Source organism: Cervus canadensis, chromosome 32 (assembly GCF_019320065.1).
Source record: "Cervus canadensis isolate Bull #8, Minnesota chromosome 32, ASM1932006v1, whole genome shotgun sequence".
NCBI lineage: Eukaryota > Metazoa > Chordata > Mammalia > Artiodactyla > Cervidae > Cervus > Cervus canadensis.
In genome coordinates, this window is record NC_057417.1 from 20804440 (window position 1) to 20826141 (window position 21702).

The following is a 21702-nucleotide window of genomic DNA, read 5'->3' on the forward strand; positions in this document are numbered from 1 at the left end:
CAACACAAGAGACAACTCTACACACAGACATCACCAGATGGTCAATACTGAAATCAGATTGATTTTCTTCTTCTCAGCCAAAAATGGAGAAGCTCTATACTGTCAGTAAAAACAAGTCGTGGAGCTGACTGTGGCTCAGATCATTGGTTTCTTACTGCAAAAAGACTGGAGTGGATTGCCCTGCCCACCTGCAGGGAATTTTCCCCACCCAGAGATCGAACCTGAGCGCCCTACGTCTCCTGCATCGGCAGCTGGGTTCTGTACCACTAGTGCCATCTGGGAAGGCCCATCAGAAGGGTACAACTCTAAAAAGAAATGTGATGGTATCTATGTGATAAATTTGGGGAGATCTGGGGAGAAGTTTATACAGGCAGCACTCACTGACAGTACAAACTCAACTACTGTTGACATCAGACCCTCCAGGGACACTGGACAATGAGCTCTACTGAAGTGTTCTGTGACCATTTGAAGCCATACCCACTGGTGGGTGTTTTACTTCCAGAACTTTCATTAACCAGACCCTGGCACCTTCTGTGAAGCCTTGTTTTCAGTGATTACTAATTGCAGGCGTGAAGGTAAACTTCTTACAGCTGCATTTTCTGTTCACTTGCCCACCATATTTCAGTGTAAATTAAACTCCTCTCTGCTTTTTATAAAAGCTACTTATTTATTTGGCTGCTTTGGGTCTTATTTGTGGCACGCAGGCTCTTTCATTGCAATGCACGGGCTTCTCTCTAACTAAAGCACATGGGCTGAGTAGTTGGTAACGAACTTAGTTGCCTTGTTGCATATGGGATCGCAGTCCCCCAATCCAACCACTTCACCTGCACTGGAAGGCTGATTTTTAACCAATGGACCACCAGGGGAGGCCCTCCTCTCTGCTTTCTGTGTAGTGTCCCATGTGACCAACAAAAGAGCTCCCTCAGGACATGTCTTATAATGGGCACTTGCCCTGGTAATCCTCTACATGACGGCTGTCCCTTCCACTAGGAGCCACAGAAAGCTGTGTTTGTCATTAGGGCTGTTTACAGGCATTCCCAGGGAGTGCTAGTGGTAAAGAATCCGACTACCAATGCAGGGGATATAAGAGATGCGGCTTTGATCCCTGGGTCGGGAAGATCCCCTGAAGGAGGACAAGGCAACCCATTCCAATGTACTTGCCTGGAGAATCCTATGGACAGAGGAGCCTGGCGAGCTACATTCCATAGGGTTGCAAAGACTCGGATATGACTGAAGGACTTAGCACGCACTCACAGGCATTCTAGTTCTTTTCCTTCCAGGCAGAAAGTGGAAAGAATTCCTGTCTCTGCCCACTGTGAAATTAGGGAAGGCTATGGATTAGTCAATACAACGTGAGCACAAATATCCTGTGTCACTTCTGGGCAGAAGCTATAGAAGCCAGGCCATGTTTCACCAAGTCCTCCTCCCTCTATTCATCGGTGATTGGATGGTGATTATGGAAGCTCATATCCAGATGGAGCCTCTTCCCTTGGCCTTAATCCCTGCGGAACTAGAGTGAGCAGCCCTCTCCCCACTGACCAACACGAGACACACAGCATGAGCCCAAAACAGACCTTAGCTGCTGTAGCCACCCAAACCTGGGTGTTCTTTGTTACTACAGCATAACTTCACCTACTCTGACTGATATAGAATCTATGACCCTCTACACAAATCCAGGAGAGACCTGGATCTTCTAGAAGAGCACTCACTGCTGAAAAGGAACTTCATGATGAATGGGCTGCTCCAGCTCCTGAATTCAGTGAGCTCAATCCAAGGCTGTGGATGGTTCTGAGAGCCAGCAGGAGCCCTGCATCCCTTTTCAGCAGCTCCCCACAGGAGACTGAATGGTGCACCTGTTTCTCAATGTGGTCTGCAGCCCCAGTCCCTCATATAGGAAACCACCACCCTGAGTGCCATAAGCCATCTTTCCGATGGTTAGACAAAATGTGTAAATAAGGTGGGCAGAAGACAGACATTTTTTTGTGCAAATGAAGAGGGACTTGTGGGTGGTGTAAACCCTGAGTTCACTTATGGCTGAGAAGGTCTGACTGTTGTTTTTATATTTTAATGTCAACGAGGCTGGATTGCAGTATTTGCAATTCATATTTTGAGTAGGCCTGCTCAGTCGTTTCAGTCATGTCCAACTCCCTGCGACCCTATAGACTGTAGCCTGCCAGGCTCCTCAGTCCTTGGGACTGCCTAGGCAGGAATACTGGAGTGGGTTGTCATGCCCTCCTCTAGCAGATCTTCCCCAACCAGTGGTTGAACCTGTGTCTCCTGCATGACAGGCAGATTCTTTACCACTGAGCCACTGGGGAAGTCTATTTTATTTTTTTTGGAAGCCTATTTTAAGTACATACAAATAATATCTCTCATGGTAAAATTGTCAAACTACCGAGTAGGTTATAGGGAAAGGAAAAAGTCCTCTTGTATCTCTGTATGCAGTCACACTCAGCCATCTCTCTATCCAGCCAGCTAGGGGTGCAGGCACACCATCTGGCCCTGAGGTGGTCTATAGAGTGTGACAAACAGCCTTGACCTTCAGTAGGCTTATGTTTGGGTCTCAGTTAATGAAGTGGGGCCAGGAGTGCTTCTGCTGGGACTGAAGCAAGTTGGATGGAGACTGTGTGGATCTAGCGAGCACTTGTATCATCCCAACCGGGCAGCCACAGTTCTGTACCAGCTGTTCCCTGTTCAAGGAAACAAAGAAGGCAGACTCAGTGTTGCTGGATTCCAAGTGAAAGAAATGTGTGGTTCCTCTGCCAAACTTAACACCCAGAGGATGGGCATAATCAACTGGCAGATGCTATAGTTCTGAAGATGGGCTCTGAGGCCTTGGAAAAACTAGCTTTCTTAGAAAAAAATTATTTTATGATACTAATCATTTTTCTTTATACTTTTATATTCCTTTCTAATCTTTATTCATTTATTTATGTATTTTCCACTGTTCTGGGTCTTTATTGCTGCATGCAGGCTTTCTGCAGTTGTGGCGTGGGCCACTCTTTGTCAAGATGTGCAGGCTTATTGTCGGGGTAGCTTCTTTTGATCGGGAGCACAGGCTCTAGGTGCCTGGGCTCGGTGGTTGTGGCGCTCGGGCTTTCTTTCTCTGCATTATGGGGGATCTTCCCAGACCAGGGTTCAAACCCGGGTCTCTTGCATTAGCTGGAGAATTCTTTACCACTAGACACACACCCAGAGAAGCTCTCAATCCTAGCTTTCTCACTCAGTCATTCCCAGTTTCCTTATCTATAAAATGAGATCCTCAACAGGATTCTTATGAGGATCAAATGAGATGCTGAAAGCACATAAGAGGCGGACTCTTCATACAGCTTATATCCAGGGGAAGAGTCAAATGAATCTCATCTGGGAGTTACACATATGAAGGCTTCTTTGGGACACAAACCTGAAAGATGAACAGTTAACTGGGTGCAGCGGTGAGAAGGGTGGAAGGGAAGAAGCTAATCGGTAGAGGGACTGGCTCCAGAAAAATCCCTGGGCATTCATGCAAGCCTAAACTAAAGCAGTGAGGCCGAAGAGCAAACAATCTCCCGGGAGGCAAGGATTTCCTAAATACACTGTGAGCTAGAAGGAGCCTCTCAGTTCCGCTTGAGGCCAGTCCCTGCAAAATTAGGACTTCCCATCACACCAGCCAGCTTGCGTTCAATTTTCTGCCAGAAAAAACCACACTCACCAAATCTTCCATAGGGCCCTCGAAACACAGGGCTCAAAATTGAATTGTTTTGCAGGCAGAGGACGAAGACTAAGAAGGCAGGTCAGAAGGTACAGTGGGAGGAAGCAGGCCGGTTTGCCTGGTAGCTGAGGTGTCTAGCGGGGACGGGGAGGGGGGCGCGGCGAGGGGGCGGGGGTGCCTCCAAGACTGGTTGGGCAATTTGCAGCGCCCACAACTTCAGGCTGAGGAATCTGATCAGGTTGTTGGACCTTAGTCAAACGGAGAATGGTCGCCCCCTAGGAGCAGTAATCGGTAGTGGACAGCGAAGGACCCAGATGAGGGGCGGGGGAGGAGGGGGTGCGGCTCAAGATGAGGTAGACTGCCTGGCAGTTTCTCTTCTCCCAGGAGGTAACTCCTTCTGGCATGACAAACACCTGCGATCCCAAAACAGTGGGCTGGACGAGCCCTCCAGAAAGGAACTACCAACACGTGCCGTGTGTCAGGCCCTGAAGGTGGGCATTTTCGTGAACACTGTGATAACACTCTCCTTGTCCCCATTTTTCAGATGAGAAAAATCGAGTTTTGGTGACTTCCCAAGGAGGGGTGAGGATTTGTATGACTCCAGAGCCTTTTCCCTGGAGCTCTCCCGACTTGGAAGCTACAGATTCTCTGAGGTTTGGGGGAACAAGCATAAGGTGTGAGGAGCCGAAGCTTTCCAAGGGACAACAGCGTGACAGCACTGTCGGCAAGAACCACGCCTCCCCTGTCGCGACCATACTGATTACTGTTGCTTTCCTTTAAGAGCCTTCTCCTGAAAGATGAAGTCCTCGCCACATGGGGAGGTGGATATTATAGATTCCTGTATCTCTCGGACGTCTTTTCTCCCTCACCCGCATTGATCCCCACTGGCGACAGAAATCCTTCCCCTCCACTAGCGAGTGAATGCATGAGACTACATGTCCCGGCAGGTCGTCAGAAGCGGGTGGCGAGGAGAGAAGGAAAGAGACTCTCCGTTTCCGTCAGCTCTCAGTTTGGACTGTCGGCGGTGATGCACATTTCACCAGCCCACGACCTTTCTCTGTTCAGCTAAGGAAGGGACTACGTCCTCCAGCAGGCACTGGCTAGGGCATGTGCTAGGTCGCCATCTTTATTGTAGTCCTTTCTCCTTTTTCCACAGGGAGTATCCTTAGCGATTGAACACCAAGTCCCAGGTCACCGTCTCCACATTCCTCCAGCGGCCATCTTTGCGGGTAGACCCCGCCCCCTTTCCCTTCCATTGTCTAGTCGAAGATAATAGAAGGGAGCCGGGAAGACTGCAACTCCCGTCAAGCTTTGCGCCAAGAGGAGGGGAATTTCGATAATACAGCCGGGCGAGGTGCCAAGGTGGTATAGTGAGGCCACCGTGAGAAGCTAGGTTACCTGCCATTTTTATGGTAGTCGGCTTATCCTCTTGGCCCTGCCATTCTTTGGAATTGTAGAAGGCTAGGAAACTACTATTCCCATCGCACCTCGTACGATGGACTACTAGTCAGGTGTCCGCCCCTCTTCCGCCATCTTGTTTGTAGTCATCGTTCGCCCACCTCTACGCTCTGCAACCCGGAGCCTTGGGGCAACCGGACTGTAACTCCCGGCATCCACCACTCCCGGTTTGGCACGTCGTCCGCCAGCTTGTTAGTAGTTCACACTGACCCCAGCATCCCTTTGATCCCACGGTAGCACCGCCATACTCGGGACTACTACTTCCGTGGTGCCCTGCGCATGTTAGTCCTGAAAAGTGGCAGGTGGTGGGGGAAGGAGGTGGCAGGGGGCTGGGTTCCTCTTGGAGAAGGAGGGAGTAAAGAGGAGGAAGAGGAGGAGGGAAGGAGGGGAGAGAGGAGGTGAGGAGTAAGAGAGGGGAAAGAAGGATGGGGCTCACGAGGCATGAGAGACGCGGCCAGGGCCCCGAACCGGAGCTGCGCTGGGCCGGGAGACCAGCGGGGCTGAGGCACGCCGATTGCCCCCTCACCCCTTTCCTGTCCCCTTACATCCTTTCCTTCCACCCTCCAGCTTGAGGAAAGGGATTTATTCAAATTTTAATTAAATCTCTATCTCCCGAGGATCGCGCGCCGCGTAGAGGAGCAGAGGGCGGGGGCGCGCGCAGGCCGGGGGGCGGGGCCCAGCAGCTTCCTTCACCCCGCTCTGCTCGCCCCGTAGCAGTAGCGCCGGGGGCCGCAGGCCAGGGGCTGGCCCAGGGGAAGGGGGCAGGTTACAGGAACCCCACCCCACCTCCCCACGAACCTGCGGTTGGCGGGGCTTGAACCCCGGAAACGGTGGGGGTCCCAGGCCTGGCCCTGGACCCCTGGGCAGTGGGCATCGGGAAGGGGCCAGTTAAAGGGCCGGGGGCGCTGGGGAGAAGCGGGACGGGGTGGGGGGAGGGGAGCTGGGACTCGGACCCCCTGACTGAGTGGGACCCGGGCAGAAGCTGTGCACCCTGCACCCGAGGAGCCCCTGTTGGCCTGGGGGGACTGAGGGACTGAGCCCCGCCCCCGCCCCAGAGCAGGAACTCCCCATGGAACGGCCGCGCCGCAGCCCGTGGGAGGGCCTCGCCCCTGGCTCCCGGGCCTCCGCCGGTGGGAGGAGCCGAGCGCCCTCGGGGGACCGTGGACCCTGGCGTTCTGAGCGTTCCGCGACCCGCGCCGCCCGGCCCCCCGCCGCCGATGGCCGCCGACCCGCCGTCAGCTGCCGAGAAGAGAGAGATGGCTCCTGCGACACGTGTGAGGTGGGTTCATGCGGCTCCTCCTCACCCCCCGACCTGGGCAGCTCCCAGTCCATTCATCCTCAGCCCGGCCTCTCTCTACCTTGCCCGCCCCCAGCCTCACCCTCTGCTCCAAACTCCTCATCTCCAGCCCTCTTTCCTGTTACCTCTCAACCCTGGGGAACTGGCCTTCCTTCCTCCACCCTGCTTTGCCTTGCAGACCCCCATCCCCGCCTGTGGTTGCAGCCCTCCAAGGCCCTTCCCTGGAGCGCTGGAGGGCTCCTCTCCCCCCATGGATGGGTCTGAAAAGGGGGAAGCTGGGGTAAGACTCTGGATATGAAGAGACCCTCCAGGCCTGCTGAATCTGTGTGGGATCTTGGAGGATCTGGTTTCCCTGGGAAGAGGAGCCCAAGGGATTCCAGACAATTAGGGATGGAAAGCAGCTTGGGAAGCTGGGAGGCAGGGGGCGGTGCACATGAGCCCATCTTGAGTTCTATGGAGATGTCAGGCTGGATTCTAGAATCCCAGGGAATCTGGGAGATTGCCCAGGTTTACCTGGAGACCCATAAGGAGGCTGTGTTGGAGCAGAGGGAGCTCTGTGGGGAACAGAGTTGATATTTGGGGCCATGGAGGAGTTCTGCAGCCGCGTCTCAAAGAAGGTCTGTGAGCGCTGGGAAGTTGGGCAGCCTGGTGGATCTTTAGAGGTTAGATTGTGTGAGCAGGTTCCCATTGAATCTGAGGAGGAAATCTAGGCTTTAGGGGAAGAGGAGTTGGGGGTTAGTAGCTTCTGAGAGAAAAGAGAGAGGTCTGGATTTGGTGATCAGGAATCTGTGGGGATCTGGGAGGTAAATTTGGGGTGTTTCAGCTTGGGGAGAGCCTGGGATGGAGCACATTTGGAGAACAGGGGAAGAGTTGGGACCTGTCTCAGGTGACTCCACAGACAAGGAGCCCCTGGTTTTCCCAGGAGCTTCGCTGTGGGAATACCATGGAAAGGCCTTTGTCCCTCTCGGTGTCCCTTCGTCCTCCCTGGGTCAGGTGCGGAAGTATGGAAGAAAAGTTAGAGTAGGAGTGAGGTCAGCAAGCTAGTTCTCAGGGCTCCCAGAGGAGCCAAGTGAGCTGCTTCAGGAAGAGGGTGGCCTTGCCTAGAGGCAGGGGGGTTCCTCTGACCTTCCGCAGGAGGGGAACCTCCGTGTTCCTTGTCTCCCTGGGTAGGAAGCCAAACTTTGGCTTTTCCCAACTTTCAGAGGCAGAGAGACCCACAGAAAGCTCGGGCCCCCTTGGACCCCCTCCCCAGAGCCAGGAATGGGTCTTTGACTTCTTTGGCCTCCTTTTCACCTGTGAGAGTGGTCTCGGATTTGAAGCTAGTCTTACCCACTGTGTGACCCTCAAGGTACCTCCTCTGTGAAATGTTTCCTTTGCTGAGTTGTAAAGGTCAAACAGCATGGATAAGAATGTACCTGCTGCCAGGAGCAGCCCACAGTAGGTATCCAAGAACCATGGGGTTGAGCCCACGTTCCTCAACCTTAGCGCTCCGCAGGGCTCCCGAGAGTGGTCCTTTCCCAGGAGCCGTTGGACCAGCTGCATCCTGTGCTCCCCATGTGACCCCACCTCCCTTTTTCGCTGCAGTCACCCTTTCCCGGTAGGTCTCTGCCCCACAGCCCCTCCGCCGCTGGACCTTGTGCGCCGCCTCCAGGCCAAGGTGAAAATGCGCCCGCTCGCGGTCCCCTCCCTGGCCGTCTCCATCTCTCCCCATCTCTGTCAGCATCTCTGTGTCCTCCGACTGTGTCCGTCTCTCTGTTTTCTTTCTACGCTTCTCCATCTCTTTTTCTCTCTGGGTCCTTCTTGTCTCCCTCTACGACTTCCCGTATCTGTCATGTCTTTGCTTCCCTGGAGTTTTCTCCATCACTTGGGTTGCCTCTCTGAGCGTCTCTTTGTCTTCCCGTCTCTTGTTTCCTCTGGGCCCCCTGGGAGCCTGTGTATATGTCCACCTCATCTCAAGGAAGGGACACCTGTCACTCTGTTTGCCTCTGTCCTTCTCTCTGTCGTTTCCTGGCCAGGAACATGCCTGTTGACCCTGTGGTGGAAGGGCTCCTCCAGACAAATTTCAGCCCCCTTCCCGCAGGGTCACTCCACCTGCTGCTCTCCCTGTCCCCAACCCAGCCCTTGTGGCCCTCCACCCTCTCCCTTTGATGCCCTCCACCCCTTCCCCTCCCTCTGCCCTAATCCTACACCTTCCCTTCTCCTCAAATCAGGTTTTTGGAGACAAAAGAAAAGAAAAAGCTCTCACCCCTTTGAAGAGTTTTATTTATGAGAATAAATTAATTTTTTGTAAATAAAATGTTTAAAAAGAACCTTGAATTTACCATATATAGTCGTTGAAAATGGGGAGACACGTTTAAGGAGAATAAGATCCTTGGGGTATGACCTGGTCCCCCCAGCCATCCGCAAAAGCCACACATAAAGAGGAGGTTCAGGAGAGCCCCGGGCCATGGATGCCATCTATCATCCCAAAGTGGATGTCTCCTGAGCAAGAAACAGATGTGACTCGAGTCCTTAGCTTTTCAAGAGTCAGACATCCATTGACTAGGAAGTGAAGCACCTTAAGATGTAAGTCGGAACAGTGGTCACAGTCAGAGAGGCAGTCTCGAGGAGGAAATGAACTCCAGGGAAAAGGGGGCCTCGTTGCTCAGAATGTCCATATCTTCACAGAGGAAGTGAGGTAGATAGAGACAAGAAAGCAATCCCTGGACCTCCCCTAAATGACAGGAAGGGGACCAACTGTACTCCCCCCTGTAGAGTGGGAAGTGAAAGTGAAAAGTGTTAGTCACTCAGTCATGTCCCACTTTTTGTGACCCCATGGACTGTAAGTGAAGCGTCTTCAAAGAGGTATTTCTTTCCACCCAGGAAGTGAGCAACCAGTACGACGGGAATGGGAATTCATGACATGCTGTCCATGGAGTCCCACCCAGATCTGGAAGGGAGGCCACAGGACCTGGGCAGGACGGCCCAGGTATAAGGACTAGAGGCCTGGTCCCCAGGAAATGTTCCCAAGTACGTGGTACACAAGCCCTGTCTGCTAGACAACATGTGTCTCCTGTCTAGCCAAGAGCAAGGCAGAAAAGAATCCCTTGTGAGAAAAAAAAAAAAAAAAGGAAGAATCCACTGAAGGGGAAAGGGTTGCAGCCTCTAACAGGAAGTCCCACCTCCTCTATTCAGAGTATTTGGCCTTGAGCTCACCCAAGAAAGTCACAGCTCGGTCTGTCCAAAAGCTGTAGTCCCGGATTATTACATACCCTCGACACTTCCTATCGAAGACCGAGTCCCCTAAAGGGACACTACCAAGGGCGGTGTTTTCCGGGGGGGTGAGCAGGTCCAGGGCAGTCATGATGCCAGCCAAGTTGCCCGCTAGGCCTTTGGCCTTGAGTCTTGCTTCCTCAAGCTGATCCACCACAATGGAATTGCTAGGGTTTAGGTCACTCTGGTCATCCTTCGCAAGCTGGAAATGCTGGCTGAAGGACCAGAAGGCCTCCTGGGTGAGGCTCAGACGTTCTCCATCTTCCAGGCCACTCCAGTTCTCGAAGGGCATGTCAGTCGAAGGCAGGGTTATGAGCGAGAGTCCGGGGTATGAGAAGTCAGGATCACTAAAGGGAGTGCCTTGGTGCTCGAGCTGCATGAGAGACAGAGGCAGATGAGAGTGAGGGGACCCAAACGCTGCCCTAGGGTGCCCCTGAATTCACTTCTGCCTTCCATGAGACTGGCCTCCTCCTAGGGGAGTCAGCATTCCCTGCCTCTCAGGGAGTTGATGAAATGTCAGAGCCCCAGTTCTGTTAGGCTTCAACTTAGCCTCCTCCACATACAAGTTGTGCAACCTTGAATCACAGCTTCAGTAATTCCCACATGGCACTGTAATGGGGAAGATGATAAGATGTAATAGACATAAAGCACTTAGCATTCTACATACGATTAGGCTGTTAATATCATTCACTAATGACATTTATATTAATATCATGAACACTATGATTGTGTTACTTATTACAGTATTTGCAAGCTAAATATATTGGTGACAATGTGGTTGAAGCCATATTTCCTTTCTATTCACATTCTTCAGTGGTTAATATTTCTTCACTTTTAAATAATCATTATATGCAATTATTAATATTGAATTGAATTATATTATTATTTAACGAATGCCTCCTCCATTAAATTTCTCACCTCCACAAACCTAGACCCACAGGATTTTAGTCCACACTGATCAATTCTGTAATTGATAGATCACCTAGTCCTACATCCCCATTTTACAACGGGGAAAATCAGGGTCCTCAAAGCTATCCAGAGGATGGTGCAGATATGAGACTAGAAATTAGAGGACGGGACTTCCTTGGTGGTTCAGTGGTTAAGAATCTGCCTGCCAAACCAGGGGACATGGGTTCGATCCCTGCCCCAGAGAGATTCCCCATGCTGTGGGGCTCCTGAGCCTGGGGACCACAACTCCTGAGCCCTCAGTCCTAGAGCCCAGGCTTCGTGACAAGAGAAGCCACCGCAATGAGAAGCCCAAGCACCGCAAAGAAGAGGAGCCCGCGCTCGCTACAATTATAGAAAGCCTGAGCACAGCGACAGGGACAGCACAGCCCACAAGAGAGAGACTAGACTTTAAAAAAGAAACTAGGTTAGGTAACTTCATGTGGACCTGGAATATAGTTCAGTGGAAGAGTCACAAATTCCAGGGCCTCCAGGGGCCAGGTAGATGCTTTGAACTTCCAGACAGTTTTGTGACCTCAGGTAAATTACTTCCCCCTCTAAAGCTCAGTTCCTTGGCCTTTCCCTCATAGTCCAAAGGTTAAGACTCTGCCCTCCAATGCACGGGGTCGGGTTCAATCCCTGGTTGAAGAGCTAAGATCTCACATGCCTCGCAGCCAAGAAACCCAACGGGTAAAACAGAAGCGGTATTGTGACAAAGTCAATAAGGACATTTAAACATGGTCCACATCAGAAAATCAAAAAGAGGGCTTCCCTGGTGGCTCGGTGGATAAGAATCCTCCTGCAAATGCAGGAGACACAGGTTCCTGATCCAGGAAGATCCCACATGTCCTAGATCAGCTAAGCCCGTGGGCCACAGCTCCTGAGCCTGTACTCTAGAGACAGGGAGTCGGAACTACTGAGCCCACGCGCACCAACTCCTGAAGCCTTGCGAGCCCTAGAGCCTGTGCTGAGCAACGAGGGAAGCTGCCGCAGTGAAGAGCCCACACCGCAACTCGAGAGTAGCCGCCACTCGCCACAACCAGAGAGGCGCTCAGTGCTCAGTCACCAGTCGTGTCTGACTCTCTGTGACCCCATGGACCATGGCCCGCCAGGCTCCTCTGTCCATGGGATTCTCCAGGCAAGAATACTGCAGTGGGTTGCCCTTTCCTTCTCCAGTGATAGAGTGTGAAGTGAGTGAAGTGAAGTCTCTCAGTCATGTCGGACTAGTTGCCACCCATGGACTGTAGCCTAACAGGCTCCTCCATCCATGGGATTTTCCAGGCAAGAGTACTGGAATAGGTTGCCATTTCCTTCTCCAAAACTAGAGAAGAACCCAAACTAAATTACAAAGATCCAGCACAGCGAAAAATAAATAAAATTATAAAAATTAAAAAAAATTTTAATCTAAAAAAGCCCCCTCAGTTCTCTTATCTGTAAAAACAGGTCATAATTCTACCTCTTACGGCTCTCTGAGGAGCCAGTAAGGTCATGAGGCTAAATCTCGCAGCATGGCATAGGCTCAGGAAAGCATAGGGCAGGAGGTGACTATGGAAAGACTCATGAGCCTGGAAAAAACTTCCCTCTAGGTGCTTCCTTCAAATCTAACAGTCTTGAGAGGTCAGCCAAGGCACGATCACCATCCCATTTGGCAGATGAGGAAGCTAAGACAGGGAGAGAAGGAATGACCTGCCCAAGGTCACCCAGCCATCAGTGACCTCATTCCTGTGGGTGTGTCTCTAGCTGGCAGAGCCTCTGTACCCCAGGACCCACGGAGGAGGCTTCTTCCAGCCTTGTTCTGCCTCCCTTCCCCAGGGCTGGGCCAGGAGGGGACAGCCTCCTCCCCTCACCCCCTGCTCATGCCCTGTCACTCACGTAAGTCTGCAGCAGGGCTGAAGTCTGCATCTGCATGTCGAGCGCCAGGTTATAGGCTTGGGTGATAGACTCAGCTGTGGACGTGGGGGCTCCCAAACTGAGAGGTGGCAGCAGCAGGGTCAGCAGGCAGAAGGGGGCTGGCAGGAAGAAATCAGAGGTCAGCACCAGGTCCCTGACTTCACCTGCTGGTTCACTCATTCATCATAGCAGCCCCTCATATGGATACAACCCTTGTGGTTACAACGGTCTTGTGTGTGCAACTCAGGGCAGGACCACCCTGTAAGCATATTATTTCCAGCCCAGAATATTCCCCTGGGACTTCTCTGATGGTCCAGTGGCTAATGACCTCAGCTCCCAACACAGGGGGCCCCGGGTTCAATCCTTGGTCAGGGGAACTAATCCCACATGCCACAACTGAGAATATGCATGCCGCAGCGACTAAGAACCAGCAGCCAAAAAAGATACATTTTTATTTTTTTATTTTAAATGCAATTGTATATAAATAAATATTAAAAAGAAAGAAAAATTGCCCCTGACCTCCAGACTGATGTATTCAACTTCCCAATTGACATTTTCGCTTGGATGTTAATAAGCATCTCAAGTCACAATATCCACTGCTCAGCTCTAGCTGCCCTTTCCCCTCCTTCCCTGGTCTTCCCCATCTCAGAAAAGTGCATGTCCATGCTTCCAGGTGCTCATGTCAAAGTCACGGGGTCCTCTTGGATGCCTCATTGTCTCCTTCTTGCTATGTTCAACCCACACAATCCTGTTGGCTCTGTCCTTAAAAGGTGGCCACGAGGTCTGTGGGTTTTTGTGTTTGTGTTTGGTCACACCGTGAAGCTTGCAGGATCTCAGCTCCCTGACCAGGGATTGAACCTGGGCACTGAACGCCCAGAATCCTAACTATCAGACCACCAGGGAACTCCGTAGGTCTGTTTCTGGATCCAAGCACTTGTGACAAGTATACCTAGACTCTGTGAAAGCTCATTGAGCTAGATACTTAGGACTTGTGCACGTTTCCCTATACCCATGTACTATTTTCAATACAAAGTTTTCACATGAGGATTTCCCTGCTGGATCAGCAGTAAAGAAACCACCTGCCAACGCAGGAGACACATGTTTGATCCCTGGTCTGCGAAGATCCCACACACCATGGTGCAACTCTTAAACCCTTGCACAACTACTGAGCCTGTGCCCTAAAGGCCGGGAGCCAGAACTACTGAAACCAGTGTGCCTAGAGCCTGCAACAAGAGAAACCACTGTAATGAGAAGTCAGCGCATCTCAACTCGAGAGTATCCCCCACTCACTGCAACTAGAGAAAGCTTGAGCACAGCAACGAAGACCCAGCACAGCCATAAATAAATAAAAGATGTATCTACAATCTATTTCTCTCCCCGCTGTTGTCTCTGCTTCCACCCTTGTCTCCCTCTGCCACCTGTAAGCTCTTCAAGTCCAGCTAGATCCCTCCTTTGTCCAAACCTTCCCATGGCTCCCACCTAACATAGTGACTAGTAAAGTCCTCACTGTGGGCTTAAGGCCTGGACCCTCTTTTCTGCAGCATCCCCTACTCAGACTTTGCCCTTGCTGGGCCCTGCCAGGACCACCTTGCAAACCCACCCAGGGCTTCTCCTTCTGACTCTTCAGGGCTCAACTCCTAAGACCTTCTGCAAGAAGGTGCCTGGCGGTCCAAGGCCTAAGAGTCTGCACCACCAATGCAGGGTGCTCACGTTCAATCCCTGGTTAAGGAACGAGTCCCACCTGCCCCAACTAAGACCTGGTGTAGCCAAATTAAAAACAAAAACAAAAAAACAGGAAAACTTAAAGTCACCAGCAGTGATGGAGATGAGAGGCCGAGCAGGACGACTTCCTTAGCTTCCCTTTCTACATTCCTGAACTTCCAGAATTTCAGAAATTATGGGAAGGTCTGAGATGAAGCCCTGTTCATTCTTTCATTCAACAAACTTGGATCACTGTATTCAAATTCTATCACATCTGTGAGGGTGATCAGTCATGTCCCAATCTTTGCAATGCCATGGACTGTAGCCCGACAGGCTCCTCTGTCCATGGAATTTTCCAGGCAAGAATATTGGAGTGGGTTGCCATTTCCTTTTCCAGTGGTTCTTCCTGACCAAGGGATCGAACCCATGTCTCATGTCTTCTACATTGGCAGGCAGATTCTTTACCACTAGCGCTAACTCAGAAGACACACTGGTATGATAATTTACTTATGATTACATGTACTGTCTCTCAGCAGAATGAAATCTCATTTTTTGTCTGTTTCTTTACTGCCTGTCCCCAACGCTTGGGTTTCACTGACAGCTCAGTGGTAAAGAATCCACCTGCCAATATGGGAGACGTGGGTTTGATCCCTGAATGGGGCAGTTCACCTGGAGAAGGAAATGGCAATCCACTCCAGTATTCTTGTCTGGGAAATACCACGGACAGAGGGCCCTGGAGGTCTCCAGTCCATGGGGTCACAAAAGAGTTGGACACGACTTCGCAACTAAACAGCAACAATAGCCCCAGTACTTAGACTACTGTGCGTGTGTGCCTAGTCACCTCAGTTGTGTCCAACTCTCTGCTACCCTGTGCATTGTAGCCCACCAGGAGCCTCTGTTCATGAGACTCTCCAGGCAAGAATACTGGAGTGGGTTGCCATGCCCTCCACCAGGGAATCTTTCCAACTCACAGATCAAACCCAGGTCTCTTCAGTTTCCTGCATTGCAGGCAGGTTCTTTATCACTAGCAGCACCTGAGAAGCCCACTTAGACTGCTACCTAGGATCCAGTAGGCACTCCAGAAGTATGTCTGGAATGAATGAATGATGAATGAAATCATTTGTGTGTAAGGCTTTGGAGGTTCCCAGCAGATGCGAGAGCAGCCAGGTCCCTGAGTCAGATGGGCCAGAGGGCCCAGGCCGTACCCCTCCCTCCTGGTCTCAGGACCCTCGCGCCCTGTCTTCCTCACTCACCCATCAGATGAGAAGTCATGGTCTCTCCTGGATCCTTCCTCTCTACAGTCTCTTGGTGGTTCTGCGACACCTGTCCTCTTGCCCCTGAGGTGGCTTTATACTTGGGTCTGAGCCCTCGGGCCACCCATGAGGGAGGGAAAGTCATCCCTTGGGGGTTGTGGGGGGAGGTGCAGAAGCCCCTGAGGCAGGGGACAACTAGGGAAGGGGGCATTGCGGTGACACCCTAGTCCCCTACGGCCCCCCAAATCTGACCTTAAACTCCGGCTGCTGGGAGAAAAGGAGCCAGGCAGGGAGGGGATTATCTGGGGGGGACAAAGGGGCCGCCCTGCTCCCTGCTGCTCTGCACGTCCTGGGATCCAGTTTCCTGGAAGGAGGCGGCCCCCTGCTCCGCCCCACTGGGACTCAGCCTTTGGGCCCTGGACTGGAGGAGTTCGGAAAAGGGACAGGGGGGTGGTGTGTAAGCAACATCACCCACACCCTTAGACACGGGAGCATGTGATACCGTGCAGGGCCCTGTGGGTCTCCTTGTCTCAAGGCCTTTGTGTCCTTCATTTCTGTGTTTTTTTTAATAGTTTTTCAAATGTATTTTAAATATAATTTTATTTATTTATTTTATCTGTGCTGGATCTTTGTGGCTGCGTGCGCTTTTTCTCTAGTTGCAGCGAGTGGGGGCTACTCTTCGTTGCAGGGCGCAGGCTTCTCACTGCAGTGGCTTCTCTTGTTCCTCTAGACCCCGGGCTCTAGAGTGAGGGCTCAGCAGTTGTGCACACAGACTTAGTTGCTCTGAGGCCTGTGGGATCTGCCCGGATGAAGAGGTGAACCCATGTCTCCCACATTGGCAGGTGGATTCTTTACCACTGAGGCACCAGGGAAGCTCCCACCCACCATCCATTTCTTTGATATTTCTGGTAGAAGCCTTCATTCAACCTCCATGATCTTCCCTGAATTGATACAGGCACCTGTTAATTAGCTGTTAATTACCGAAGGGAGGGATTGCAAAAGCAAGGAAAAATTGATTTTAATCAAGAGCAGCCTTGGGGCAAGATGCTGATTCCCAGATCATGAGATACATACAACGATATCTTTGAAAGATTTTGCAGGTACTGAAACCCCCTCTGGGTGGAAGAAGTTGTCTTATGCTGCCCTCAAACATGTAGACCCCAGGCCAACTGGACCTGAAGGTTGAACATGTTAATTTCTACCTGACACCACCAACGCATTAGGAAAATTATCAGGGGCTGATCACATCCTCTTTTACTAGAAAACTTCTCAGTATCTTCCCCAGGGAGGACATGGTTTTGAGAGCAAAAGCCTGCTGTATCCCCCTTTGCCTGGCAAAGCAGTAAAGGTCTACTTTTCTAATTCACCCCAATCTTTGTCTCTGAGGTTTGATCCAGCACCAGTGTACAGAGAAGCTGAGCTTTTGGCATCACCATGTATATGTCTTGGGCTTCCCCAGTGGCTCAGACGGTAAAGAAACTGCCTGCAATGTAGGAGATTCAGGTTCGATCCCTGGGTGCGGAAGATCCCCTGGAGAAGAAAATGGCTACCCAATCCGGTACTCTTGCCTGGAAATTCAATGGACAGAGGAGCCTGATGGGTTACAGTCCGTGGGGGCTAAGAGTCAGACATGATCGAGTTGCTAACATTATACTGTAGTACAGGCACAGGTTGGCACGTGGACCCACACCAGATGTGTGTATACACTTTCATATGTTTTTACAGTCAAGGATGTGTTGATTCTAGCCATGTGCTTCTCCCTGTTCCAGATAGAGCTGGGATAGAGCAGGAAACAAGTCAGACACAAATCCCTGCCCTTCTGGAGCTGACACCCTAGTGGACATGCCCACAACTGTGTTATACCACACACCCTGCCAGGGAGCGCCAAACACAGGAGTGCACATGCATCCGCGCTATGAACACACAGTCATATCCAGAGCCCCACCATAAGGCAGGAGCTGCATCTGTTCCTTCATTCACCCACGTAGACCTTTAGTTAGCAGCTATCGATGGAGGCCCTCCTGCGTGTTGGCACTGGGATGAATAATAAGGGCCACACAGTCCAGGGGTCTCCCAACAACCAACCTGTGAGCTCACTAAAAAAAAAAGAATTTCCTAAAGCTACAAGGTGCTGAGAGGAAGCCAAAACAGGTTGATGTGATTAACTGAGGGTAGAGGAGATTTAGACAAGGAGACTGAGGCCCAGAGAGGGCCAGCTACTTACCGGGAGTCACACAGCAAGGCCAGGACAGATCGTAGGCTCGGCCCCCCAGTTTGGGACTGACTCTAGGGTGTGCCCAATTTGAACTGTGAACTGATGGAGGGAAGAGGCTGAGGGAAGAGATAGTTCTGAGGTGGGAGATCATAAATTGGGTCTCTGAGCGAGGGGGCTGTCAAGCTGCCAGGGAGGGCCTGTGCTGGGCAGGCGGTGATGTCAGAGGATTAGACTAGGCCCATTGAGTGGGTGCACTGAGGCGTGGGCCAGGCCAGGTAGTGGAGGAGGAGGAGGAGGAAGAAGAGGAGGGCAGGAGGGGAGGAGGGAGCCAGACACGCGATCTCGTGCTATTCACATGTGGGCAGCGTACGTGGGCCGAGCCTTACCCCAGAGGGCAGGCTCACCCTGACCCAACCCCACCATCTCCTACTCCTCTTGGTGACTTCACTTTCTCTCTGGACCCTTCAGGGACCCTTCACAACTGAAGTATTTCCCCCCTATCCCAGGCCCAGTTCCGTTTTTCCAAGGCATTTGTCTAGGCAGATGTGAGAAGCTCTCCCGCCTCGTCTTGCCCCGCCTTGTACCTCACATATCTCCATCTCTGTTTCAGTCTCAGCGGAAGCTAATGCCTAGGAAATCCTAGCAATTTAAGAGTCAGCAGTCCCTGGGTGGGGAAGATCCCCTGGAGGAGGGCATGGCAACCCATTCCAGTATTCTTGCCTGGAGAACTCCATGGACAGTGGAGACTGGGGGGTTACACTCCATGCGGTCACAAAGAGTCAGACACGACTGAGCAAATAGCACTCACTTTTCTTTCAGACTTGGGTAAAAATCCTACCTTTGTCCATCACTAACTTAGGCAAGTTCCTTAAACCTCTCTGAGCCTCAATTTGTTTCCTCATCTGAAGACCAGAAAAATTATCTTGGCATCTTAGGGTCTCACTGACTTCATCCAGCAGGTGCCTCGACCTCTGCTATGAGACCCTCTCCTGAGCCCCTCAAGAGTTGCTCCAATGGTATATAAGGCCTCCAGTTCAGTTCAGTCACTCAGTCGTGTCCGACTCTCTGTGACCCCATGGACTACAGCACACCAGGCTTCCCTGTCCATCAGCAGCTCCCAGAGCTTGCTCAAACTCTTGTCCATTGTGTTGGTGATGCCATCCAACCATCTCATCCTCTATCGTCCCCTTCTCCTCATGCCTTCAATCTTTCCCAGCATCAGGGTCGTTTCCAATGAGTCAGTTCCTCCCATTAACTGGCCAAAGTATTGGAGTTTGAGCCTCAGCATCAGTTCTTCCAATGAATATTCAGGACTGATTTCCATTAGGTTTGACTGGTTTGAGCTCCTTACCTCCAACATAAGGCCTCCAGCCAATGGCAAAAGCCTCACTGTGCCACTATCTCAGGTTTGGAGCCCAATCCCCAGCAGCCACACTAATGTTAATACCAAGCAGGGCCCTATGGGACTCCAGGCACAGAGGCCTTTTTCTCCACCATTCCTTATAGGCAGGCCTCCGGCCTCCATGACCTTCTCTGAGATCCAAAGGGCAGAGTGAGTAAGTAAGCAATTAAAGTCGCTCAGTTGTGTCCGACTCTTTTCGACCCCATGGACTATACAGTCCATGGAAGTCTCCAGGCCAGAATACTGGAGTGGGTAGCCTTTCCCTTCTCCAGGGAATCTTCACAACCCAGGCATCCAAACCAGGTCTCCACATTGCAGCAGGATTCTTACCAGCTGAGCCACCAGGGAAGCCCAAGAATACTGGAATGGATATCCTATCCTTTCTCTAGGGGATCCTCCCGACCCAGGAATTGAAACAGGGTCTCCTGCATTGGAGATGGATTCTTTACCAACTGAGCTATGAGGAAAGCCCAAAGGGCAGAACAGTTGTTAATCAAAGGAGAAGCAGCAGGTGAGGCTGAAGCTTATTAAGATGAGAGACAGACCTTCTAGGACCCTGCACACACCGTAATCTTGTCCCCATTCTATTGAAATTGCAGAAGAGAAAATATAACACTGTAGCTGACTTGATCCTTATCACATACTCCTGCCTGACTAGGTACCCTTGCCATACTCACCAGGGAGGGGGTGGAGCACATTTCTTGAGGCACTAGCCTGCTGTGCCTGGATCAGGTATAAAGCTGCTCTTTCTTTCTCCTCCATACCTCTGTCTCCATATTTCTGTTTGGCATTGGTGTACAGAGAGCCGAGATTTTGACTACAGTGTTCCCAAGAGATCTATTCTGTCTATCCCCAGGACGCTCAGTCATGACCCTATGTCATCCAGCAGGTTCCATCATGAGGCCCATTCAGAACAAATAAACAGAAATTCAAGCCAGAGCCTCTGACTCCAATGTGGAGCCCAATCTCGAGCAAATCTTCATGCTACATCTCCAGGCAAAGAGAAAAGCCAGTGCAAAGACCCTGAGTTTGGGAATATCTTTGGCAGGTTTCAGGGACAAACAAAGCTGCTAGATAGAGCACAGAGATGGGTTGTTGGTGACATATGACAGGAGAGGAAAGAGCAAGGGCACCTTGCCCCCTCCCACCACCCCCTTACCTTTCCTTGACTCCCCACTGCCCACAGGACAAAACCCCAACTCCGTAGTCTGGCTTTTAAGGCCTTCAGTCCCCTAGTCCCTGTGCAGCCTTGAACTTTCCTTCTTGCTTTTCCCTACCTTCTGCATCACCCATGTGTCCTACTCTGCATGCCTGCTCAGAACTACCCTCTCTTGTGACTGTCCCTGCATAGAGAGTGAGCCTGCTCCTCCTTCACTTGACAATCCTCATATTTTAACCTTCAACTTGGGTTTCACCTCAGGGAAGCTTTCTCTGTCTCCTCTGCCCCTTGAGGGTTCCCAGAGCCCCCATCCTCCCCTCGTCCACTCACTGATCACCATGCACTGTTGTTCTCCATCTCTTGTCTCTCTCTCCCCGTGAAAGGAGGCAGGGTGTTCTCCAGCAGCACGCCACGCAAAAAGGAGACACTTCCACAAGCAATGGGTGAAGGAAGGCAGGAACATACTGGTTCCAACTGGGGGGCTCTGCCAAACCAGGCCAATGAGTCTGGTCTGCACCTGATCTCCAGGAGTGCCTATGTCAGTGCCTTGTCTTGATAGAGTGATGGGCCATCGTGCAGTGAGACCATGGGGGCCCGAGGCAGGGACCATCAGAAGGAGCAGCACAGTCCAGTCCATTCAATGAATCTGTGAGCCTTGCAGCACTGTTACAGAGACTGGATGGGGGTGAGCAAGTCCCAGGAGCATCCGCCTTCCTGGAAGGCAGAGTCTTCAGGCTCAACTGTCTTCACATTATCGCTAATACTTTTTTCTTCTTTTCCAGCTGTGCCACATGGCTTGTGGAATCTTAGTTCTCTGGCCAAGGATTGAACCCTGGTCCTCGGCAGTTAAAGGTTGGAGTCCTCATTACTGGACCGCCAGGAAGTACCATCACTAACATTGAGCACTGACTGATGGCCTATTCTAAAATCTTTCCATATAATAACATTTCCTTTCCAAAACGCAATGGAGTGGCTAGCACTGTTTCCCCATTTCACAGATGAGGACAATTGAGGAACAGCACGGTTACGTGATTAGTTCTGGGTCACAGAGCTAGGATTTGAATTGGGCTCCTAAGTTAGAGCTCTTTACCTTTATCAACATCTCTAACCTCCGGGGCTGACGCTTTCGAATCTGTGAGACTTTCCACAGTCCTTGTCCCCTAGGTTCTCTTCAGGAAACGCACGGGACTACATTTCACAGATGAGGTGCAGAGGAAGGACATGAACCCATTTTTTAGCCTCGATTATGTCACTGGCCACTTGATACATAGATATTACCTCATTTAATCCTTGTAATGACCCTGGGAAGTAGGTCTCATGGTTTTTATTCCCACTTTTACAGATGAGGTTCAATGACTTGTCAAGATCACACAGAATAAATTGTAGAGCCCTTGGACTCAGGACAGGCTTCGATGTCTGGGCTGGTCCCTGTCATCCCA

At 51.4% G+C, this 21702-nt stretch overlaps 1 protein-coding gene across 9 annotated transcripts in view; it reads left to right on the forward strand.

Moving 5' to 3' along the window:
* The first annotated feature begins 2270 nt into the window (after positions 1-2270).
* The window catches only part of LOC122432977 (jmjC domain-containing histone demethylation protein 1-like), a 33417-nt gene continuing 13985 nt past the window's right edge, over positions 2271-21702 (forward strand). The window contains exons 1-3 of one of the 9 annotated variants that reach the window (XM_043455334.1): positions 2271-4182; positions 4848-4920; positions 6205-6428. In XM_043455334.1, coding sequence (XP_043311269.1) covers positions 4006-4182; positions 4848-4920; positions 6205-6428 — 474 coding nt within the window. In that variant the 5' untranslated portion in view covers positions 2271-4005. Of the gene's footprint in view, positions 5431-5532; positions 5548-6204; positions 6429-21702 lie in introns of those variants that run through there. The other 8 variants (XR_006266989.1, XR_006266992.1, XR_006266993.1 and 5 more) reach the window with 8 other exon arrangements.